Genomic DNA, 20698 nt, shown 5'->3' with positions numbered 1-20698 from the left:
ATCGTGTGTCTATACTAATCCCTGTGACTCTCGGCATCACTACTGACTATCGTATCTTGTCTTTCCTAATCCCTCTGCCCTCCTGATGGAAACACCGGACTAGATGCTTCGTAACTGTGGTTGGGTTTTGTACCACCACCAGTGGCAGCCCCTTCCAAATACCGATTACTCTCAACCACTTTAAACTGCCTCAGTCTCACATTATAGCCTTTCCCTCTTTGTTGAGACTTTGGCTGTCTATCCTATCAACATCTCTCAGAATTTCATACACCATGTCTGTTATGTCACCCGTCAGCATTCTTTGCTTCAGGAAAATCAGACCCAGTCTATCCATTACTGTAATGTAGAGATTAGAACTACCCGTATTAATGCAAGTGTGGCTCTTCTGTAATATGACATCCCAATCCCTGTACTCCGTGCCCTTACCAGTGAAGGCCAGTTGTGCCAAATGCTTTCTTCACCCTACCTGTGTTACCCCTTTCAGAGGACTGCGTATCTGTATACCCCTGTGTATCGGTACATGCGTATTCACTTAGGCAGTGCTGCCTTCTGTTGTTGAAAAGCATGCATTGCAAGAACATGATTAAGAGCAGGTGCCCTTCGAGCTTGCTTCGCCATTCAATAAAAGATGATTGTGATCCAGTGTTGGTCTCAACACCATCATTCCGTCACATCTCTTCTCAATCAAATGCCTTTTGTGTATGTAGAGGTTTATAAAATCATGAGGATGTCGATTCGGTGGATGGTCACAGTCTTTTCCGCAGGATGGGTGAGTCTCAGACGAGGGGATGGGTTTAGGGTGTGGGGGAAAGATCATTCTTCCTCCTTTTTAAATCTTTTTATTAATTTTCAAAACTGTAACCTCAATAATAAAGTTGGTACAAAGAGATTGGAATAATCTTAATCGGCATATACATAAAGGATTTTAAGTAACATAGGAATAATAGACTTCCAAACTCTTAATGAAATTAGTCATAAAAAAGAAATAAAAAGAAAAAAATATATATATATATATAAACAAAAAATATCCCCAAAAGAAAAAGAGACCCCCCCCAAAAAAAAACAGAACAAAACAGGGCTAGACCAATATCTTGAATCAGACACGTTCAGTAATGTGGTCAACTCCGCTCCTCTATTCATATAATTTAAGTTAGAGAAAAAAATTCGGAAAAGTCAGATTATATCATATGAAAATGTTGCATAAAAGGTTTCCAAGTTTCTTCAAATTTAACTGAAGGGTCAAAAATATCGCTTCTAATTTTTTCTAAATTTACACTTAATACAGTTTGAAAAAACCATTGGAAAGTAGTAGGGTGTGGGGGAAAGATCTTCCAGTTCAACAAAGTAGATCTTCTCGCCATTAAAGTGACGAATGCTATCGTTCGACAGGCTGGGAAAGATCTAAAAGGAAGTCTGAACAGCAAAGATTTTCCGCAGGGTGGTGTGTATGTGGAATGAGGTGCAGTTACTCCATTTAAAGCACATTTGGGCAGGTACTTGGATAGAAAGGTTTAGAGAGATCTGGGCCAAACATGGGCAAATGGGACTGGCTCAGGAAGGTATCTTGGTCAGCATCGACAATTTGGGCCAAGGCATCCGTTTCTGTGCTCGGTGACTCTCAGACCTTCGCATAGCCTCTGCCCAGGTGGTGGGCATCAGGCTGGGATAATATGGAGCTGACCACCATCCATTGTGTCTGTTTGGGACGTGGCAGGCTTCCTGCGGCTTTGGTTCCATGGGGTGTGCAGGTGTTCCTGCACCACTCGGTGCGGACGTACGCCTTTTCCCACCTCAAATCATTCCTCCCACTTGAGGATGCTCTTTAATAACTGAGGAGCTGTGGGAGGCATGGGACATGGGACACAGCCCATGGAAATATACGGGGAACCGGATGTTTTGGGAGAGACTTGATTGGGGGGATAAGATGGTTAGGGCCCAGTGGTTGCATTTTGCTAAATATTGTCAGTGGCAGAGTGAAATTCTTAGTTTTTCATTCAGATTATATCACCACTTCACTTGAGGTCCTGCAAGGGAAAAGCAATAACAATGCCGAATAAAGCTTTAGAGTTTACAGAGAAAGTGCAGTGCAGGCAGGTGATAAGGTGCAAGGCCACAGTGAGGTAAAATTGTGAGGTCAAGAGTCCTTATGATACTAGGGGTTCATACAGTAACATTGAGACAGAAGCTGTGCTTCAGCCTGATGATAGTGCATGCTTTGGTATTTTAACTCTGATGGGGTGGGGGAGAAGAGACAGTGGGTGGGGTGGGTCCTTGATTCTGTTGGCTGCTTTACCAGTGCAGAGTACCCAAGGGGAGACTGGTTTTCCTAGTGTTCTGAGCTGTGCCCTCTCTGCACCTTCCTGTGATCCTGGGGGGACGTGGTGAAGGAAGGGTGGGTGGGGGTCACCTCACCAACTCGTTGAGGTGTTGCTGTCGTTGCAGGTGCAGAAGGAGTACGTGTGCCGAGTGGAGGGGGAGTTCCCCGATGGCGACGTGATGTGTGAGGAACCCATCCTGGTGGTCTCCTACAAGGTGGGCGTATGCCGGGTGCACCCCGCTGGTAAGCCCTGCCGCACTGCCTTCCAGAGGCTGAGCTACAACGGGCGGTCCAGCGTGGTTTGCTGCCGGCCCTACACCGGCCGCACACACCAGATTCGCGTCCACCTCCAGTACCTGGGCCACCCCATTGTCAACGACCCCGTGTACAACACCGAGGCCTGGGGCTCCCACCGCGCCAGAGGGGGGAGGCTGGAAAAGACAGATGAGGAGTTACTGAGGGACCTGGTGGAGCTTCACCGGCTGCGGGAGAGCCTCGACCTGCTGGACCTCCCAGATGAACCGCGGCCCGGGGCCAGCGGGCAGACAGAGAGCCAGGCGGAGGAGATCCCTGGCGGGGGTGGAGGCACCGCACAGCTGCCGGGGTCAGTGAAGGACAAGCTATGTGGAGAGTGTCGGATGGTCAGGAAAGACCCCCTTCCCGAGGACCTGGTCATGTACCTGCATGCCCTGAAGTACACGGGGCCGGATTGGGAGTATTCCTCCCCGCTGCCTGCCTGGGCTGCAGCAGACTGGGACCAGAACTGAACAATATTGGCCCACTGCTGGTCCGTATGTGCACCTGCACACGAGTGTTACACCGTGAGGCGTCAGGCTGTCTGGTGTGAGCAACTACTTCCCGGCGGCTTTCCCTGCACTGCAGGAGGTGGTTTTGTGGCCGCGCTCTGTCTCGGTGGCTGATTGTGTTACCGTGGCCATGCAGTCTGTCTGTCATTCCAGTGACCCACGAGCAGCACGAGCCTGAGGTTGGTGGTCCAGGTGAGAGGTACCCGTGCTTGGGAATCTGGCCCAGGGTAGGAATGGGCTGAGAACTGATGCGCTTTGCAGTGGAATCACTCACTTACTGGACTTGGAACTGATGGAGCGGACCCAGCCAGCATCCTAGATCCCTGTGCCGCTTGGGAATGACGAGCTCAGCACCTTCTCCAATCATTCCTACAGCTTTACTGGTCTGGTGGATCTGACGCAGTATCCCTGATGCCTATTAGCCACTGAGACTGATGGTTCAACAGTATTTTGTGTTTTTGATGTTACTCCTTGTTCTTGTCTACATGATCTGTTAAGGTAAAATAGAGTAATATCAAGAAAACCCTGGGCTGTGCTGTCAAAGTGATTCCAGCGAGGAAAAAGATGGTGGGTTTACGGAATGGTCACTTACACAGGGTCGAGAAGCCAAGTACTGCTCACACAACCCAGGCCTTCTGACTGTGAGGTGACGTTCTTGATTTTCCAACAGGTTGCATGTACTGATTTATATTGAAAGATATTTGTATGCATGCCATCCCGAGAGGCGGCCGCGTACACAAGCACATCCCGAGAGAACGTAGCGTACACAAGTACATCAAGGTAGTACAAAAGGGGAGAGAAAAAAAATCAGATCTACAGCATCAGATTTAATATGTCGTGAAATTTGTTTGGTGGCAGCAGTACAGTGCAAAGCATAATTTTAAAATTGCAAATTACAGTATGTTAAAAAGTTAAATAAGTATTGGAAGTAGGGGGGGAAGAGTGAGGTAGTGGGTAGTGTTTATGAGTTCTATTTCCATTCAGAAATCTGATGGCAGAAGAGAAGAATTACATATTATTATAACATTATATTCTGCTTTCATCAGCGAGTTACAGGAGCCTGAAGAGACACACTCAATGCTTCTCCTTCCCACCGTCCTCCCACCTTCTTTATAGGGCCTCTGCCCCTTCCCTTTACAGTCCTGATGAAGGGTTCCGGCCCGAAACATTGACCGATCGTTTCCACGGATGCTGCCCGACCTGCTGAGTTCCTCCAGCGTGTTGTGTGTGTTGCGTTGACCCCAGCATCTGCAGAGTATTTTGTGGTAATAATCTATGCTGGCCTTGAGCAAACATCCCAAATCCTCAAAATAAATGGGGAGAAATCGAACTCTGGGCATGCTACGTTGATGTTACTGAGGATCAAATGGGAGAGAGAATATTGTTGGTCACATCCATATCCGCAGTTTTTACAGGTGCAGTTAACCCTGGTGGGGCATCATTGGTAGGTGGTCAACAATGGAATTCCAAACCAGTAATCCTTTTACCAGAGTGCAAACAAAGACCAGTATATGTAGGTACGAAGCTATCCAATGGAACGTGTGCTGAAATAAAAGGGTTCTGGGAGTCGATGTGTCAAATATTCTGGGTAAAAGCAAGGTTAGCGAGGTTATCGGTAAGGTGGAGTTTTCCCAGTTGCTGCTGCTATAACTCGTAATTTTATCACAAGCTGTGATTTTCATTAGCGATCACAGGAGGCAGGAATGTACCTGCAAGGTTATAGGGAATAACAGCATCTCTAGTGTAATTATGATAGAAGTTACACATCCTGACAGAATGCTTCATCAGAAGAACTTTGAAACGAGCAATGAGGCCTTGCCTTGGGGAGAGGAGGGGCCAGCCTGCTGATCCCTTGTATATGATCAGAAACACACTTGTGATGGCTACACTGGATATGAGATAGTTACCCATCTCCCTGTAGAGAACACGTAGGTCCAGGAAGGCACACAGATATTAGTTGAGCCTCGCTCTGTAAAGGCTTTTCTCCTGGGATACACACAAGAACAGTTCTCAACTGCAGCTGGAGAACTGTCCTCAAATTCCTGAAACTGGCTGGTGCCATTCTTGGCTGTGTGCTGCAAGATTCAAGGTCCAGAGGTGACCGAGAAGCATGGTGAAGCAGAGCCCAGCCAGTGCAAGGGCTTTGTGACTAGGTCTTGCAGTCATTGCACACAGTGGATAAATCTGTGTTATATGTTAAGATAATTGACATTGTGTTAACATTGTAATTTGAATCAGGAGACATTACAAAAATATTTATATTAAATGAAACCCCCCCCCCCCCTTTTCTGGGCATCTCTGGAAAAGTGGCTCATTACCCCCTCGCTCACAGCCACTGGATTCCGTGGTGATTAAACCCACCTTTCTCCGGCTTCATACATCTAGGATGTGTACAACTTTGGCCCCACCAAATCCGTGAGGTTGGGATGTCTCACTCACCCAAACCCTGGTTTGTGTGAATGCCGTGTGATTTACTGCCCCCGACATGAAATAGCGTTGTACACTGCATACAATTTATAAAGTATATTTAAGAATGTTAATTTAAGCAAACAGTTATTAAATAAAAGAAAGAACAAGAAACAAAAAGGGCCCATTACTCTTAAACAGCCAAATGTGCACTTAAGTTGGAGCTCATCTTGAATTTGTCTGTCACTCATGTGTTGGACCCTCAGTCTGCGTGAAAGCACACACCACCTTCCAAACGTCGCTCGTAATCCACCTCGGACAAACGGGTCTCCCACAGGAGTATTGGTGGTTCTTTCCTGAAGCCATTCATCTGCACAAAGCACCTTGTGCAACAGGTACAGTATCCTGAGCCATCTTCCCTCCTGTCCTCCTCCAGCTCCTGCCAGCGTTCTCCAGAACTTTCTCCGTATTCCACTATCCCGATCGGCTGACAGCACATTCCTGAATCGAATAACAAGCCTGTTATCTTAGCTCAAACCCAAGCAGGCTGAAAGCAGAACTGACTGCTCTTACAGAACTACTAAAATGAAATACCTACAGCATAGCAGTAAAACTCCTAATCAGGGCGCTACATAAACAAATTTGCAATTTTGAAGTAAGAATTTGTTCTTTGAGACTTTAGATGGAAAGACTTTAACCACAGATTGCATTTTTAACATAAAGGTAATGTAGATGCAATGAACTCATAAAACCAGTTGTTAAAACAAGAAGTAAGTTACTGATTTTTCTAAATGGGCATCCAAAATAAAAATAAAATACCTTCAGCAGGTCAGGTGGCATTTGTGGAGAGAGAGAATGGGTTAATACTTCATGATATTTGTGGGCTACACAAATGCAATCTAATCATCACATTCAAATGTAAGAAGCATGACACAAACAATTTAAGCAAACAGTTATTAAATAAAAGACCTCTTCTGGGGCAGGTGTGACCTGTACAAAAAGGACAGGTTGCACTTGAACCTGAGGGAGACCAATATGGCGGGGAGGTTTAAACTAGAATTGCTGGGGGGTGGGAACTGAAGTGACGGAGGAAAGGGAGGTTGGCTCACAAATAGGGAAAGCTTGGAGACAGTGCGAAAGGGAGGATGGGCAGGTGATAAAGAAGGGATGCATTCAGACCCATGGTTTCAGCTGCATCTATTTTAATGTGAGGAGTATTTTGAATAAAGCAGATGAGCTTAGAGTGTGGATCAGCAGTTGGAGCTATGATGTGGCCATTACAGAGACTTGGATGGTGCAGGGGCAGGAATGGCTACTTCGAGTGCCAGGCTTTAGATGCTTCAGAAAGGACAGGGAGGGAGGCAAAAGAGGTGGGGATGTGGCACTGTTGATCAGAGATAGTGTCACTGCTGCAGAAAAGGAGGAAGTCATGGGTTGTCTACAGAGTCTCTGTAGGTGGAAGTTAGGAATAGGAAGGGGTCAATAACTCTACTGGTTGTTTTTTATAGACCACCCAATAGTAGCAGGGACATTGAGGAGCAGATTCTGGAAAGAATAACAGAGTTGTGGTGGGAGATTTTAATTTCCCAAATATCGATTGGCAGTTCCCAGGAGCTAAGGGGTTTAGATGGGGTGGAGTTTGTTAGGTGTGTTCAGGAAGTTTCTTGACACAATATGTAGATAAGCCTACAAGAGGAGAGGCTGTACTTGATCTGGTATTGGGAAATGAACCTGGTCAGGTATCAGGTCTCTCAGTGGGAGAGCATTTTGGAGATAGTGGTCACAATTCTATCTCCTTTACCATAGCATTGGAGGGGGATAGGAACAGACAAGTTAGGGAAATGTTTAATTGGAGTAAGGGGAAATATGAGGCTATCAGACAGGAACTTGGAAGCATAAATTGGAAACGGATGTTCTCAGGGAAATGTACGGAAGAAATGTGGCAAATGTTCAGGGGATATTTGCGTGGGGTTCTGCATAGATACATTCCAATGAGACAGGGAAAGGATGGTAGGGTACAGGAACCGTGGTGTACAAAGGCTGTTGTAAATCTAGTCAAGAAGAAAAGAAGAGCTTATGAAAGGTTCAAAAAGTAGGTAATGATAGAGATCTAGAAGATTATAAGGCTAGCAGGAAGGAGTTTAAGAATGAAATTGGGAGAGTCAGAAGGGGCCATGAGAAGGCCTTGGTGGACAGGATTAAGGAAAACCCCAAGGCATTCTACAAGTATGTGAAGAGAAAGAGGATAAGACATGAGAGAATAAGACCAATCAAATGTGACAGTGTAGAAGTGTGAATGGAACCAGAGGAGACAGCAGAGGTACTAAATGAATACTTTGCTTCAGTATTCACTACGAAAAAGGATCTTGGCAATTGTATGGATGACTCGCAGCGGACTGAAAAGCTTGAGCATGTAGATATTAAGGAAGAGGATGTGCTGGAGCTTTTGGAAAGCATCAAGTTAGACAAGTCACCGGGACCGGACAGGATATACCCCAGGCTACTGTGGGAAGCGAGGGAGGAGATTGCTGAGCCTCTGGTGATGATCTTTGCATCATCAATGAGGACGGGAGAGGTTCCAGAGGATTGCAGGGTTGCGGATGTTGTTTCCTTATTCAAGAAGGGAAATAGGGATAGCCCAGGAAATTACAGACCGGTGAGTCTTACTTAAGTGGTTGGTAAGTTGATGGAAAGAAGATCCTGAGAGGCAGGATTTATGAACATTTGGAGAGGCATAATATGATTAGGAATAGTCAGCATAGCTTTGTCAAAGGCAGGTCGTGCCTTACGAGCCTGATTGAATTTTTTGAGGATGTGACTAAACACATTCATGAAGGTAGAGTCGTAGATGTTGTGTATATGGATTTTAGCAAGGCATTTGATAAGGTACCCCATGCAAGGCTTATTGAGAAAGTAAGAAGGCATGGGGTCCAAGGCGACATTGCTTCCTGGATCCAGAACTGGCTTGCTCACAGAAGGTAAAGAGTGGTTGTAGACAGGTCATATTCTGCATGGAGGTGTGCCTCAGGAAGCTGTTCTGGGACCCTTACTCTTTGATTTTTATAAATGACCTGAATGAGGAAGTGGAGGGATGGGTTAGTAAATTTGCTGATGACACAAAGGTTGGGGATGTTGTGGATTGTGTGAAGGGCTGTTAGAGGTTACAGCGGGACATTGATAAGATGCAAAACTGGGCTGAGAAGTGGCAGATGGAGTTCAACTCAGATAAGTGTGAGGTGGTTCATTTTGGTAGGTCAAATATGATGGCAGAGTATAGCATTAATAGCAAGACTCTTGGCAGTGTGGAGGATCTTGGGGACCGAGACCATAGGACACTCAAAGCTGCTACACAGTTTGACTCTGTGGTTAAGAAGGCATACGGTGTATTGGCTTTCATCAATCGTGGGACTGAGTTTAAGAGCCGAGAGGTAATGTTGCAGCTGTATAGGACCCTGGTCAGACCCCACTTGGAGTACTGTGGTCAATTTTGGTTGCCTCACCAAAGGAAGGATGTGGAAACCATAGAAAGGTTGCAGAGGAGATTTACAAGGATGTTGCCTGGATTGGGGAGAATGCCTTATGAGAATAGGTTGAGTGAACTTGGCTTTTTCTCCTTGGAGTAATGGAGGATGAGAGGTGACCTGATAGAGGTGTACAAGATAATGAGAGGCATTGATTGTGTGGATAGTCAGAGGCTTTTTCTCAGGGCTGAAATGGCTAGCACGAGAGGGCATAGTTTTAAGGTGCTTGGAAGTAGGTACAGAGGAGATGTCAGGGGTATGTTTTTTACGCAGGGAGTGGTGAGTGTGTGGAATAGGCTGCCGGCGGCGATGGTGGAGGCAGATACGATAGGGTCTTTTAAGAAAATTTTTTTTTTTTTAATCAGAGGGTGGTGAATCTATGGAATTTGTTGCCACGGGCAGCAGTGGAGGCCAAGTTATTGGGTGTATTTAAGGCAGAGATTGATAGATATCTGAGTAGCCAGGGCATCAAAGGTTATGGTGAGAAGGCGGGCAGTGGGACTAAATAGGATAAAATGGATCAGATCATGATAAAATGGCGGAGCAGACTCGATGGGCCGAATGGCCTACTTCTGCTCCTTTGTCTTATGGTCTTCTGGAGATTCCTGGATGGATACACGGAGCTTAGAAAAATAGAGGGCTTGGGTAAGCGTATGTAGTTCTAAGGTAAGGACATATTCGGCACAGCTTTATGGGTCGAAGGGCCTGTATTGTAAAGGAAAAAAAACAAAACGGCCCATTACTCTTAAACAGCCAAATGTGCACTTAAGTTGGAGCTCATCTTGAAGTTGTCTGGCACTCGTGTGCAGGACTCTCGGTCTGCGTGACGGAGACCCTCTAAGATCCAGCTCAATTCAAACAGGTCACGGGGGTGTGCTGGGAAGCATAGTTCCGTGTGGTTAGGTGATCTTTTCTCTTTAAAGCTTGTCTGTTGCAGAGAGGTTGCTTGCAAAGTAGTAATTTTCCCTCTGCTAATAAACACGAACACAATCTCTTACACACACACTCTCACTTTTTTTCTCTCTCTCTCACACACACACATTCTCTCTCACTCTCACACATCTCTGTCTCTCCCCACCCCCGTCCAGCATAGGCCTGATCCCCAAATCTTAGTCCCCACGCTCTTAGGCCGGTGGGACAGAAAAAATACTGAATGAGGTATATGGGCACATAACAACTCCAACATTGTTGGTAATGCTCACAGTGACCCTCACGTGACAAGAACATGTGTGTTTCAATGTATGAACATGTGAGCATAAATACACGCTGTGAGTAGGAGATGAAGAGAGATTTACCTTGTTGAAAGGTTGTAGACCTTTGAAATCCTCCACTGCTAACAACGGTGATTGAACATGTTCCAGCCCAAGACATGTTTTCGCTCTATAAGGAAGTCAGACGTTGTAGAACTGAAGATTAAATGAAGCCAAGATTAGATAAATAACCGAACCAAATTCTCTGACTTGACAGTAGAACCGCAGATAATGCAGTCAGCAGATTCGTAGGCCACTTGCTAGGTACCACTGGATGGACGTAGTACTCGTCTGCAAGCTGGCAGAAGTATGAAGGACAAGATGGCTGGTTAACAGAAGGTCAGGACTACATGGGAAGATGAGGTGGAGTAGCCGATACTGGGTTCTGTCCCTTTCCCGTCCAGTACACTGCGAACTGTGCTACCGTCTATTGAATGTGTTTTCCCCTCCTCTCTCTCTCTCTCTCTCTCTCACTCACTCACTCACTCACTCACTCACTCACTCACTCTCTCTCTCACTCATATTCCGACACTTTCGGCATGGGGATCCGTAACAGGATTATATTTGAGCGGTGAGAGTCTGGGGACGCACCAAATTTGAATAGTAAGATTGTCAGGGACACCTCTGGCATCAGGGATGCAACAAGTCTGTATGATACAGAGTGTCAGGGACTCTCTGGTAAGGGTAAAAAGAATCAGTGGATTTGTGGAAACTGAGCTCCAAAACTTAATCGCATCAGGACGCTGCATTGAACAAAAGAAAGAAAATATTGTAAGTAAGATGAGAAAAATAGACTAGAAATTGGTAATAATGAGACAAGGGAGTAAATATGCGGACACCAGCACAGACTGTGTACTAAATGTGGGAAGGGAAATCGGTGGAAAACTGCCCAACCTGGAGACAGGTTTGGAAAAGCTATTCAGAAACTTACAACTATTGGTTAGAGTCGGCAACCTAGTATTCTGGATTTGGAAACCTTAATGAGGGCATGGTTAATGCCCAAATTTGAATTTTACAAGGTTAAATTCCAGGGCTTTCAAGAACACCATAACAATGCTGCCACCATACCAAATGAAGATTTTTGTAGAAATAAGTACAATGCATTACTTGCTGTCTTTCCTGAAAAATGCTAGTTGGTCTTAGATTATGGAGACACAAGGTAGAGGTTAGTGTGGAGAATAATATTATTCCGGACTGCTGAAAGAGCAAGCCAGGAGACCGGCAAGTAGTATTATTGCAAACCATCTTCGGCCGGAATTGCGCTCTGACCTTCCCAAACAGAGGACAGCCTATTGATGTCCCGAAATGAGCCCCGGTGGAGGTTAGCACAGGAGCCCAGGATTTCGTTCATACCTTTCTACTCTCTCTGGATGTGCCTGTAAACACATGTGGGAGAGATTTATTGTGTAAACTGTGAGCTAGTATTACCTGCATTCCTGAGGGACTTAATGTACGTATACCAGGGAGGCATTGTGCATGATAGTATTTCAGCAGCAGTCAACCTATTTTGTATATCTGCCCACTTTTCAAAGAATTTGGAATTATTTTTGCGAAAGTGCCTTTAAGGGCCCCAGAGATTTCTCTAGATCCGGTTTAGACCTGCAACTCGGTAAATAGCACTATTATTTTACCTGTACTCGCTGGAAATGACCATTGTATGCATCAGAAATTGGACCCCTATATCGGCAAGGAAATTGTTCTGAAATATTGCCATAATTGTGATTCCGGTGCTGTGGCAGTCGCGCATCTTCCCCGCATGGTTCAGTGATCCCGAAAACCGAACCCCACCTGACTCCGGCAGTTTCCAGAAGTGAAGCGCAAAGGACCTAGGACCTTGGACCAATGGTGAAGGCTCAGTGAGGACCGCCATGACAGAAGGTCCCGGAAACGACTGAATGGTGTCTGTGGCGACTGGAAGGAGGTGAGGACTTTCTTTGATCGCTCCCTCGTACATTAGGAGCGGAGGTTGTACAAGAGCTGTTGTTCAGTGCTGATGTGGAACTCTTACTCTCCAAAGTCCCACCGCAACTTTGGGCCCTCCAACCAAACGAGACGGATAGGATGGCACGGCTGAGCCACGTAAAGTGACCATCACTGCCGCAGGGCACAGTACTCTTTTCCTGGAGGGTGAGGAGGAGGGAATTACCCCTCAACACTGCACCGATCGCCCTGCTCCCACTGGCGAAGCTGGAACTAAGGGACGCCTGGGCACATATAAACAGTGCCCCTGCTTATATCTCTTTCCTTTTCGGTAATGAATATGCCCAAAGATTGAACATTTCAGCATGTTTGACTTTCTACCCATGTTCCATTCCATGGTGAAGGCGGAGTCCCGCTATGGGCGGTTCCCTTTAATTCCAACAAATGGGTTCAGCGTCCACGCTCGGGAATGAGTGGAAACAAACTGAAACCCGGAAACAGACACAGATTGCCATTACGAGTGTTTTAATGCATGGTATGTTCCTCCGTTTAAGAGGGATTGGTGCAGTCACAAGAAGTATTGGGACCAGGTTCCTCACATGAAACTGTCCGACGCAGTGGCCGCGGGTGTTGATCAGGTAACATGGCACTGCAATGTGAGGGGCAAGGACCCCTATCTGTGGAGCAGTTACATGTACGGAACAGACAAATTTCAGTCCTCCCCATTTGCTGAATGGAACTTATTGGGTATGTGCTTACTGGGCCCACCCCCGGCTGCCGGACGTTTCCCCTCAGTATGAGGGGAGGTGGAGAGAGTCATGGCCCTGGAAGGGCTGCTCTTAACTTGCCTACATAGTGCTTCATTTGTGAAACCTGGCCCTTGGTCCGGTGGCACCAGAGGCCAAGTGATTTTGGATGATTGCTTTTCTTGCGTTTGGGACTGCAAGATTGTCCCAGCAACTGATTAATATGGCATCGGCTTTGGAGAAAATAGCGAAAGAGACTGCCTGTCCCTTTGATCAAACCCAGCAAGCATCTACCAAGTTGTTGGCAGAACTGCTGGCTGTTCATACAGTAGCATTCCAGAACAGAATGGCTTTGGATTTTATTCTGTCAGAAAAGGGGTGCTTTTGTGCCCTGATAGAGCAAGAATGCTGCTCTTACATATGTGATAAATCAGAAAATATAGCTAACTTGGCAAACTACATCTGAGAAGGTTAAGAAAGTGAGGGATCGGTATCACAACTACTACACTCTGGAAGGTGGACGTTGGCCATTCAGAACACTGAGAAGATGGTAGATAACTACTCTGTATTATGAAATAACAATTGGTGTTAGAATAATGGCTGTTATTCTTTTACAATTTTTGTGAGAAATAACAGGATGAAGAAGAGAATATTAAGAAAAGGAATGGGTGCTCATTGACATGGACGGACAAAAAGGGAATTTTGGGTTGGGCTTTGAAACTGCATCATTGCTTTATAAACATATTTCAATTAATGTATTTGGTGAAATGTAGAGTTGTCATGAAATGACAAAAAGGAGGGAATGTGGAAATGTACTTTACTTGTAACAAAATGGAACCTGTATTGTACCAGAGTGTTTTTTTAATCGTGTTCCTGCAAAATTATGCCAATAGAACTTGAGTCCTTGACAAACTGCAAACCAGCAGATGCATTACTGTAAGAATGCCTAATACTGTACATTGATTAAGCAGAAGGACAAAATGCACCCTAAACACAAAATAATCTGCAGATGCTGGGGTCAAAGCAACACTCACAACACGCTGGAGGAACTCAGCAGGTCGGGCAGCATCCGTGGAAACATCGACCGATCTTTTCCACGGATGCTGCCCGACCTGCTGAGTTCCTCCAGCGTGTTGTGAGTGTTGCGAAATCCACACTTTCCTTGAACTAAAGTATGGGTAGTTAACACTTGTGTATAAAAGAATGATGATAGTGTTTGTTTTTTCCAAAGCTTTCACCAATTCTTGTGCAGTGCCAGTCTTCCTTTTGTGAGGGGATCCTGGAGTGCCCCTATTAACTGTTAGAAGAGAGAGAGAGAGAGAGAGAGTTATTTATCACCGATGGTTTGTTTGAAAAGAGAGAGAGAGAGACGAAGATTAATGGTTGGACTGTCCCGTTAGGGCACAGGAGGTAACTTTGGATTTCTACTTTGGAGATAGCACCGGGCACCGAGCAGCTCGAAAGTTGCTATGGTGACCAACAGCACATTATTGATGTTACTTTCAAGGAGATTTCTGCCTGCTTGTATTTCTTCACAGACCAAGGAAGGAGGGACTCTTTGAATGACAGGTGATGCTCAGCACGGTGAGATAAATAAGAGGTCAGATGATACAGACCTCAGACACATGATCTGGACACTGAATGAGCATTGTTGTGCCTGCAGAGAAAGTGGGTTTTGGAGGATCAATCCAATCGCTCTTGCAGTGGAAGGAGGAGAAGGGGTTGACTGGTGGGTAGTTGTCTATGTGTCCACCCTTGCCTGGGTGATAGCTCCACCACAGAAAACCGGTCCCCCTTGTTAAAGTTACAGTCGGTGACTTGTGAAGGATTTTGGAGGACAAGAAGATCGACGGCATCAGCTCAACTGAAGACTCAAAGCTCTCTCTCACTCTCCATCGCTACTCAACTAAATACCACGAACTGAACTGAACTTTACTCATCATCGTAAGACTGTATCTTTTTACCCCAGACTTAAAGAAGCTTGGTTTTTCATACATATATATTCCACACTTACTGATATCCTTACTTATACATATAATCATTGCTAACCTGTTTGATTTATTTACATTTATATTACTGTATTGCATAGTCACTAATAAATATTATTAGTTTATAGCAATATTAGACTCCAAAGTGTTTTCCATCTCTGCTGGTTCTTTATTCCCGTCACGGGGTTCGTGATGCCTTGCTGCAAATCAAATAAATGCACTTATAATTGATCTACTCTGAGATAATTGTTGCTTGTTATAAGACATAGTGAAAAGGTACTCGACATATTCCTTCTACCAAAGTGTTTCACCCTAAGCTCCCAACACTGTATTTCATTTGCCACTGCTTAGTTCATTCTCCTAAATCGTTCAAGTCCTTCTGCAGCCTCCATGCTTCCTCAACACTACCTGCCCCTCCACCTATCTTTGTATCATTTGCAAAGCTATCCACAAAGCCATCGATTCTGTCATCCAAAACATTGACATAAAAAGTAAAAAGAGGTGTTTTCAAAACCCACCCTTGTGAAACACCACTAATCACTGACAGCCAATTAGAAAAGTCTCCCTTTATTCCACTCTTTGCCTCCTGCCAATCAGCCAATGCTAGTACCTTCCCTGTAACACCATGGGCTGTTATCTCGTTAAGCAGCCTCACGTGTGGCACCTTGTCAAATGCCTTCTGAAAATCCAAGTACGTAACATCTACTGATTTTTCTTTCTTTATCCTGCTTGTTATTTCCTCAAAGAATTCTAATAGGTTTGTCAGGCAAGATTTTCCCCTAAGGAAACCATGCTGACTTTATCCTATTTTATTTGCCTCCAAGCACTCTGAAGCTACATTGTTAACAATCAACTCCAACATCTTCCCAACCACTGAGTTCAGACTAATTGGCCTATAATTTCCTTTCTTCTGCCTTCCTCTCTACTTGAAGTGTGGAGTGTCATTTGCAATTTTCCAGTCCTCTGGAACCATTCCAGAATCTAATGATTCTTGAAAGATCATTACTAATGCCTCCACAATCTCTTCGGCCACCTCTTTCAGAACACCATCTATCCAGATGACTTACCTACCTTCAGACCTCTCAGTTTCCCAAGAAACTTCCGCTAGTAATGGAAAGTTCACACACTTCCACCTCCTGACACTCTTGAACCTCGGGCATACTGCGAGTGTCTTCCAGTGAAGACTAATGCAAAATACTTATTCAGTTCATCTGCCCTTTCCTTGTCTCCTGTTACTACCCTCCAGTGTCATTTTCCAACAGTCCAATATCTACTCACAAAATAATCTGCAGATGCTGGGGTCAAAGCAACACTCACACGCCGGAGGAACTCAGCAGGTCGGGCAGCAAACTGTCTGAGCTGCTGAGTTCCTCCGGCGTGTTGTGAGTGTTTCAATATCTACTGTTGCCTCTCTTTCCGTATATATCTGAAAAAAAACTTCAGGTATCCTCTATGATATGTTGGCTAGCTTACCTTCATATTTGATCTTTCCCCCCTTATGCCTTTTTTAGCTACCTTCATTGGTTTCTAAAAGTTTCTCACTAACTTTCCACTAATGTTTCCTCGATTATATGGCCTGTCTTTTGCTTTTACTTTGACTTTCTTTGTTGGCCATAGTTGCATCATCCTGTCTTTAGAATACTACAATACTGCTTTGGGATGTATCTGTCCTGCACGTACTAAATTGCTCTCACAAACTCCATTGCTGTTCTGCCAAATTCCCTGCTTGTGTCCCTTTCCAGTCAACTTTGGCCAGCTCCTCTCTCATGCTTTTGTAATTCCCTTTCCTCCACAGTAATACTAATACATCTGACTTCAGCTTCTCCCTCTCAAATTACAAAGTGAATTCACATTGATGTGGACATTGCCTCCTAAGGGTTCCTTTACCTTCAACTCCCTAATCAAATCTGGTTCATTACACAACACCCAATCCAGCCATCTTGTAGGTATTCTACAAATTCTGTCTTGGGGTCCATCACCAACCCGATTTTCCTAAACTGCCTGCATATTGAAATCGCTTATGACTATTGTAACATGGCCGTTTTTACATTTCTTATCTATCTCCCATTGTAGTTTGTACCCCACATCCTGGCTACTGTTCTGAGACCTGTTTGTAGCTCCCATCAGGGTCTTTTTACCCTTACGGTTTCTTAACTCTACCCACAAGGATTCTACATCTTCCAGTCTCATGTCATCTCTTTCTAAAGAGTTGATTGTAATTGGATCCTTGACTTCCTAACCAGAAGACCACAATCTGTGCAGATTGCTAATAGCACCTTGCTGATGATCAACACCCTCAGGGGTGTGTGCTTAGCCTACTGCTCTACTTTTTCTATACCCATGGTTGTGTGGCTAGGCTTAGCTCAAATGCCATCTATAAATTTGATGATGATACAAACATTGTTGGCGGAGTCTCAGATGGAGATGACAGGGTGTACAGGAGTGAGATATACCAGTTAGTTGCGTGTTGTTGCAGCAACAATCTTACACTCAACGTCAGCAAGACTAAAGAACTGATTGTGGACTTCAGGAAGGATAAGATGAAGGAACACACACCAGTCCTCATAGAGGGATCAGAAGTGGAGAGAGTGAGCAGTTTCATGTTCCTGGGTGTCCATATCTCTGAGGCTCTGACCTGGTCCCAAAATATTGATGCAGCTATAAAGAAGGCAAGACAACAGCTATATTTCATTAGGAGTTTGAGGAGATTTGGTTTAGCACCTAAAACACTCAAAAATTTCTACAGATGTACCATGGAGAGCATTCTGACAGGCTGCACCACCATATTATCTAAGAAAGCATGTGATGGCATTGGAGATAGTCTAGAGGAGGTTTGCTTCTGCAAGGTTTTCATATGAGGAGTGTTTGATGGCTCTGGACCTGTCCTCGCTAGAGTTCAGGAGAGTGAGAGTGGATCTCATTGAAACATTGAATGTTGAAAGGGCTAGATAGAATGGATGAGGAGATGATGTTTCCTGTAGAGGGGAAGCCCAGGACCAGAGGGCACAGCCTCAGAATAGAAGGATGTCCTTTTACAACAAAAATGAGGAATATCTTTAGCCGGAGGGTGGTGAACCTGTGGAATTCATTGGTAAGCCATCGGGTATATTTAAAGCAGAGGTTAGTAAAGACATCAAAGGTTATTGGGAGAAGGCTGGAGAATGGGGTTGAGGGATAATAAATCAGCTATGATGGAATGGCAGAGCAAACTCAATGGCCTAATTCTGCTCCTCTATATATATGACCTTATGGATTAGATAAAACAGTTTAATATTTCAGAGATTGTTCATCGGAATTACTTGTATTTAAATCTCCATTATCAACAGTTTAAAAAAATACGTTTTTAGTCTGGATACATCTTGAATACAGTCTTTAATCCTTCCTATTTCAATACTTCTCGTTTGCCTGATTACTCAGTTTAAATCCAAAGTTGAAGCCAAGTGAGTCTAGGAGAGGCAAACTGTGATGGATTACTGGAGGGGAAGGTTAGACTGGGATCCATGGATTGCCAGAGGTTACTGGGGTGAAGCAGGTGCCCATCTAGACAACAGTGGGTTGTGAATGGAAGACATGTTATTGCCAGTGGTGGCTGAGGGACACCGATCAGTTGGAGAAGCAGGCGTTGGGCAGTTTTAACTACCTGTTGTAGAGCCCTCCTGTCCGCTGCAGGGCAGTTTCTGTACCAGACAGTGATGCAAGTTGTTAGAAAGAAGAGAAAGTCTGCAGAGGCTGGAAATCCAAAGCAACACACACACACACGATGCTGGAGGAGCTCAGCAGGCCAGGCAGCGTCCATGGATAGGAGCGCAGTCGACATTTCAGGACATGTTCGGGTGCTGTATTAATGTGGATAGCCCAGCTCTCTTTAGCCTCCCCTGCCATTCAGCAGGCACCCTGCCCCATGTTGGTGCAGTCAGACCCAGCTGCTCCGGGGGTGTAGAGATGGTGCGAGTAGAGGCCAGATGGAGCGGTGGCGGCGGAAAGCAGCGCCCAGCCGGCCGCCCGACCCACGCCGCGCCGTGAGCGGTTCCCTGCGTGAACCGGAAGGCCGCCCCGGTTCCGGGGGAGGTGCTGGGCTCAGCGGTCCCGGCGCCGCCCCCCACCGTGATGCCGAGGAGCGAGCGGCTGCCCCTCGGCGACACGCTGGCCTGGCGCTGTGGGAGACGGGGAGGCCGCCGGACTCCCGGTTCGGGCCGACAGGAGGAGGCGCGGTGGTTGCGGCGGCTATGAGCCTGGAGGAGCCCGAGAGCTACGCAGACATTCAAGAAGCCGAGGTGCAGGCCTTGAACTCCATCTACGGCCAGGACTTCCGAGACCTGCGTGAGCAGGACCCGTGGAAGGTAGAGGCGGAGGGGAGGGAGCTGGAAGAGGAAGTGGGGCGGGTGGGGATGAGGGGGAATGGTGGGGAGGAAAGGTTAGGGGAGATGGGGCTGTTTGGAGTGGGGTAGGGATGAGGGTGGGACGGTGGGGAGGCAGAGTGGGGAGGAGGTGCTGGGAAGGGGAGTTTACGTTGGTCGAGGAAGAGGTTGGAGAGGTTTGTGGTGGGGGGGGTAATGGCAGGAGAAGTGGACAGAGATTGATGGGAGCATTATTGAGGAAGGGTGGGAGATGGGAGGTTCTAGAGCAGGGGTTCCCAACTTTGGGGTTCACAGACCCCTTGGTTAATGGTAGAGTTTTGTGGCATAAAAAAGATTGGGAGCCCCAGTTCTCGGGGAAAGGGGGAGAAGTAAAGGGTAAGGAAGGAGGAGTGGGGTGGAGAGATGCAGAGTGAGGACTGGGCAGAAAGATGGAGGGAGTAAAGGGGAGTGAACAAGAGCATAGTAGATGGGAGAAGGCAGCTGTGCAAGGAGGATTGAGCAGGGTGATTGGAGGGAGAATGGAAGGGAAGGGAGAACCTTCCATTGTTTTTCTGTGACAGTGCCTACAAGCTGTGATGAATCCAGTTCGTGAAAACGGGCATTGTTGAGAATCAGTCGGCAGTCAGCAGATAGCGATCTGTACTGCACTACACCGTGTAATCTCAAAGCCTCATAAACCCCCTTTACTGTCAAATCCACACAAGGGGAATGGGAGCTTCAGTGAGGAACATAGAAGAGCATTCCGTGAGGAAATTTAAGTGCCAAACAAGATTGGGGAGGTTGGGGACAGGCTGAATTGAGGTGGTAGGACCTAGGCTCGAGAGTGAGGAACGATCCAAGGTTTGGCTAATGTATGTGCTGTGTCAGATTGGAATGACCAGGGTGTCATGGCCAGAGCAAAGGGATGGGCTGATGTTGAGCTCGCTGCTCTGTGAAGTTCACTCGTCTCCACGCTGAACTGAGGCCGTGGCCTACAACAAATGGGCTCCTGGCTTCATGGCTAGGAACTCACTTTTGTGAACTACAGTTCTCAATGTTATTTGCTTACTTTTATTATTTGCACAACTTTTTTTCAGCACATTGGGTGTATGACGGTCTTTTTGTAATGGGTTCTATGGGGTTCCTTTGTTTTGTGGCTGCCTGTAAGGAGATGAATCTCAAGGTTGTATAATGTATACATACTTTGATAATAAATGTACTTCCAACTTTTAACTTTGAAGTTACCAATTAACCAATGCTCCAAAAATCCTTTGTTTCCCAGCCATATAACATGATGAATTGTTTTAACTTTTTTTGTGTCTGTCCATGATGCCATCAAAAATGTGGCATCACTTGTAAAGTGCCTTTTCTCACTGCTGGATGTCCAAGAGCCGGGATCAGATAGCA

At 45.8% G+C, this 20698-nt stretch overlaps 2 protein-coding genes and 1 long non-coding RNA gene across 5 annotated transcripts in view; 2 read left to right on the top strand and 1 right to left on the bottom strand.

Moving 5' to 3' along the window:
* The window catches only part of rpusd2 (RNA pseudouridine synthase domain containing 2), a 28663-nt gene extending 24788 nt beyond the window's left edge, over positions 1-3875 (top strand). The window contains exon 4 of the mRNA XM_063053336.1: positions 2443-3875. Within this exon, the coding sequence (XP_062909406.1) occupies positions 2443-3084 (642 nt within the window). The 3' untranslated portion in view covers positions 3085-3875. The remainder of the gene's footprint in view (positions 1-2442) is intronic.
* Positions 3876-4049: 174 nt separating this feature from the next.
* Positions 4050-18714, bottom strand: LOC134349278 (uncharacterized). 2 transcript variants are annotated; one of them, XR_010018629.1, is made up of 3 exons: positions 18595-18714; positions 10346-10430; positions 4050-6030 (listed from the first exon to the last, which is right to left on the bottom strand). It is a non-coding gene; the product is annotated as an uncharacterized LOC134349278 (long non-coding RNA). The 2 variants fall into 2 exon arrangements; XR_010018631.1 differs by lacking the exon at positions 18595-18714 and adding an exon at positions 11932-14001 and having other exon boundaries at positions 4877-6030.
* Positions 18249-20698, top strand: part of eif2ak4 (eukaryotic translation initiation factor 2 alpha kinase 4) — a 158014-nt gene continuing 155564 nt past the window's right edge. For both annotated transcript variants that reach the window (XM_063053324.1, XM_063053315.1), the window contains exon 1: positions 18249-19294. In XM_063053324.1, coding sequence (XP_062909394.1) covers positions 18917-19294 — 378 coding nt within the window. In that variant the 5' untranslated portion in view covers positions 18249-18916. The remainder of the gene's footprint in view (positions 19295-20698) is intronic.

This window comes from Mobula hypostoma, chromosome 1 (genome assembly GCF_963921235.1).
Source record: "Mobula hypostoma chromosome 1, sMobHyp1.1, whole genome shotgun sequence".
Lineage (NCBI taxonomy): Eukaryota > Metazoa > Chordata > Chondrichthyes > Myliobatiformes > Myliobatidae > Mobula > Mobula hypostoma.
Note: the sequence above shows the minus strand (reverse complement) of the source record. Positions and strands in the feature narration are given on the sequence as shown.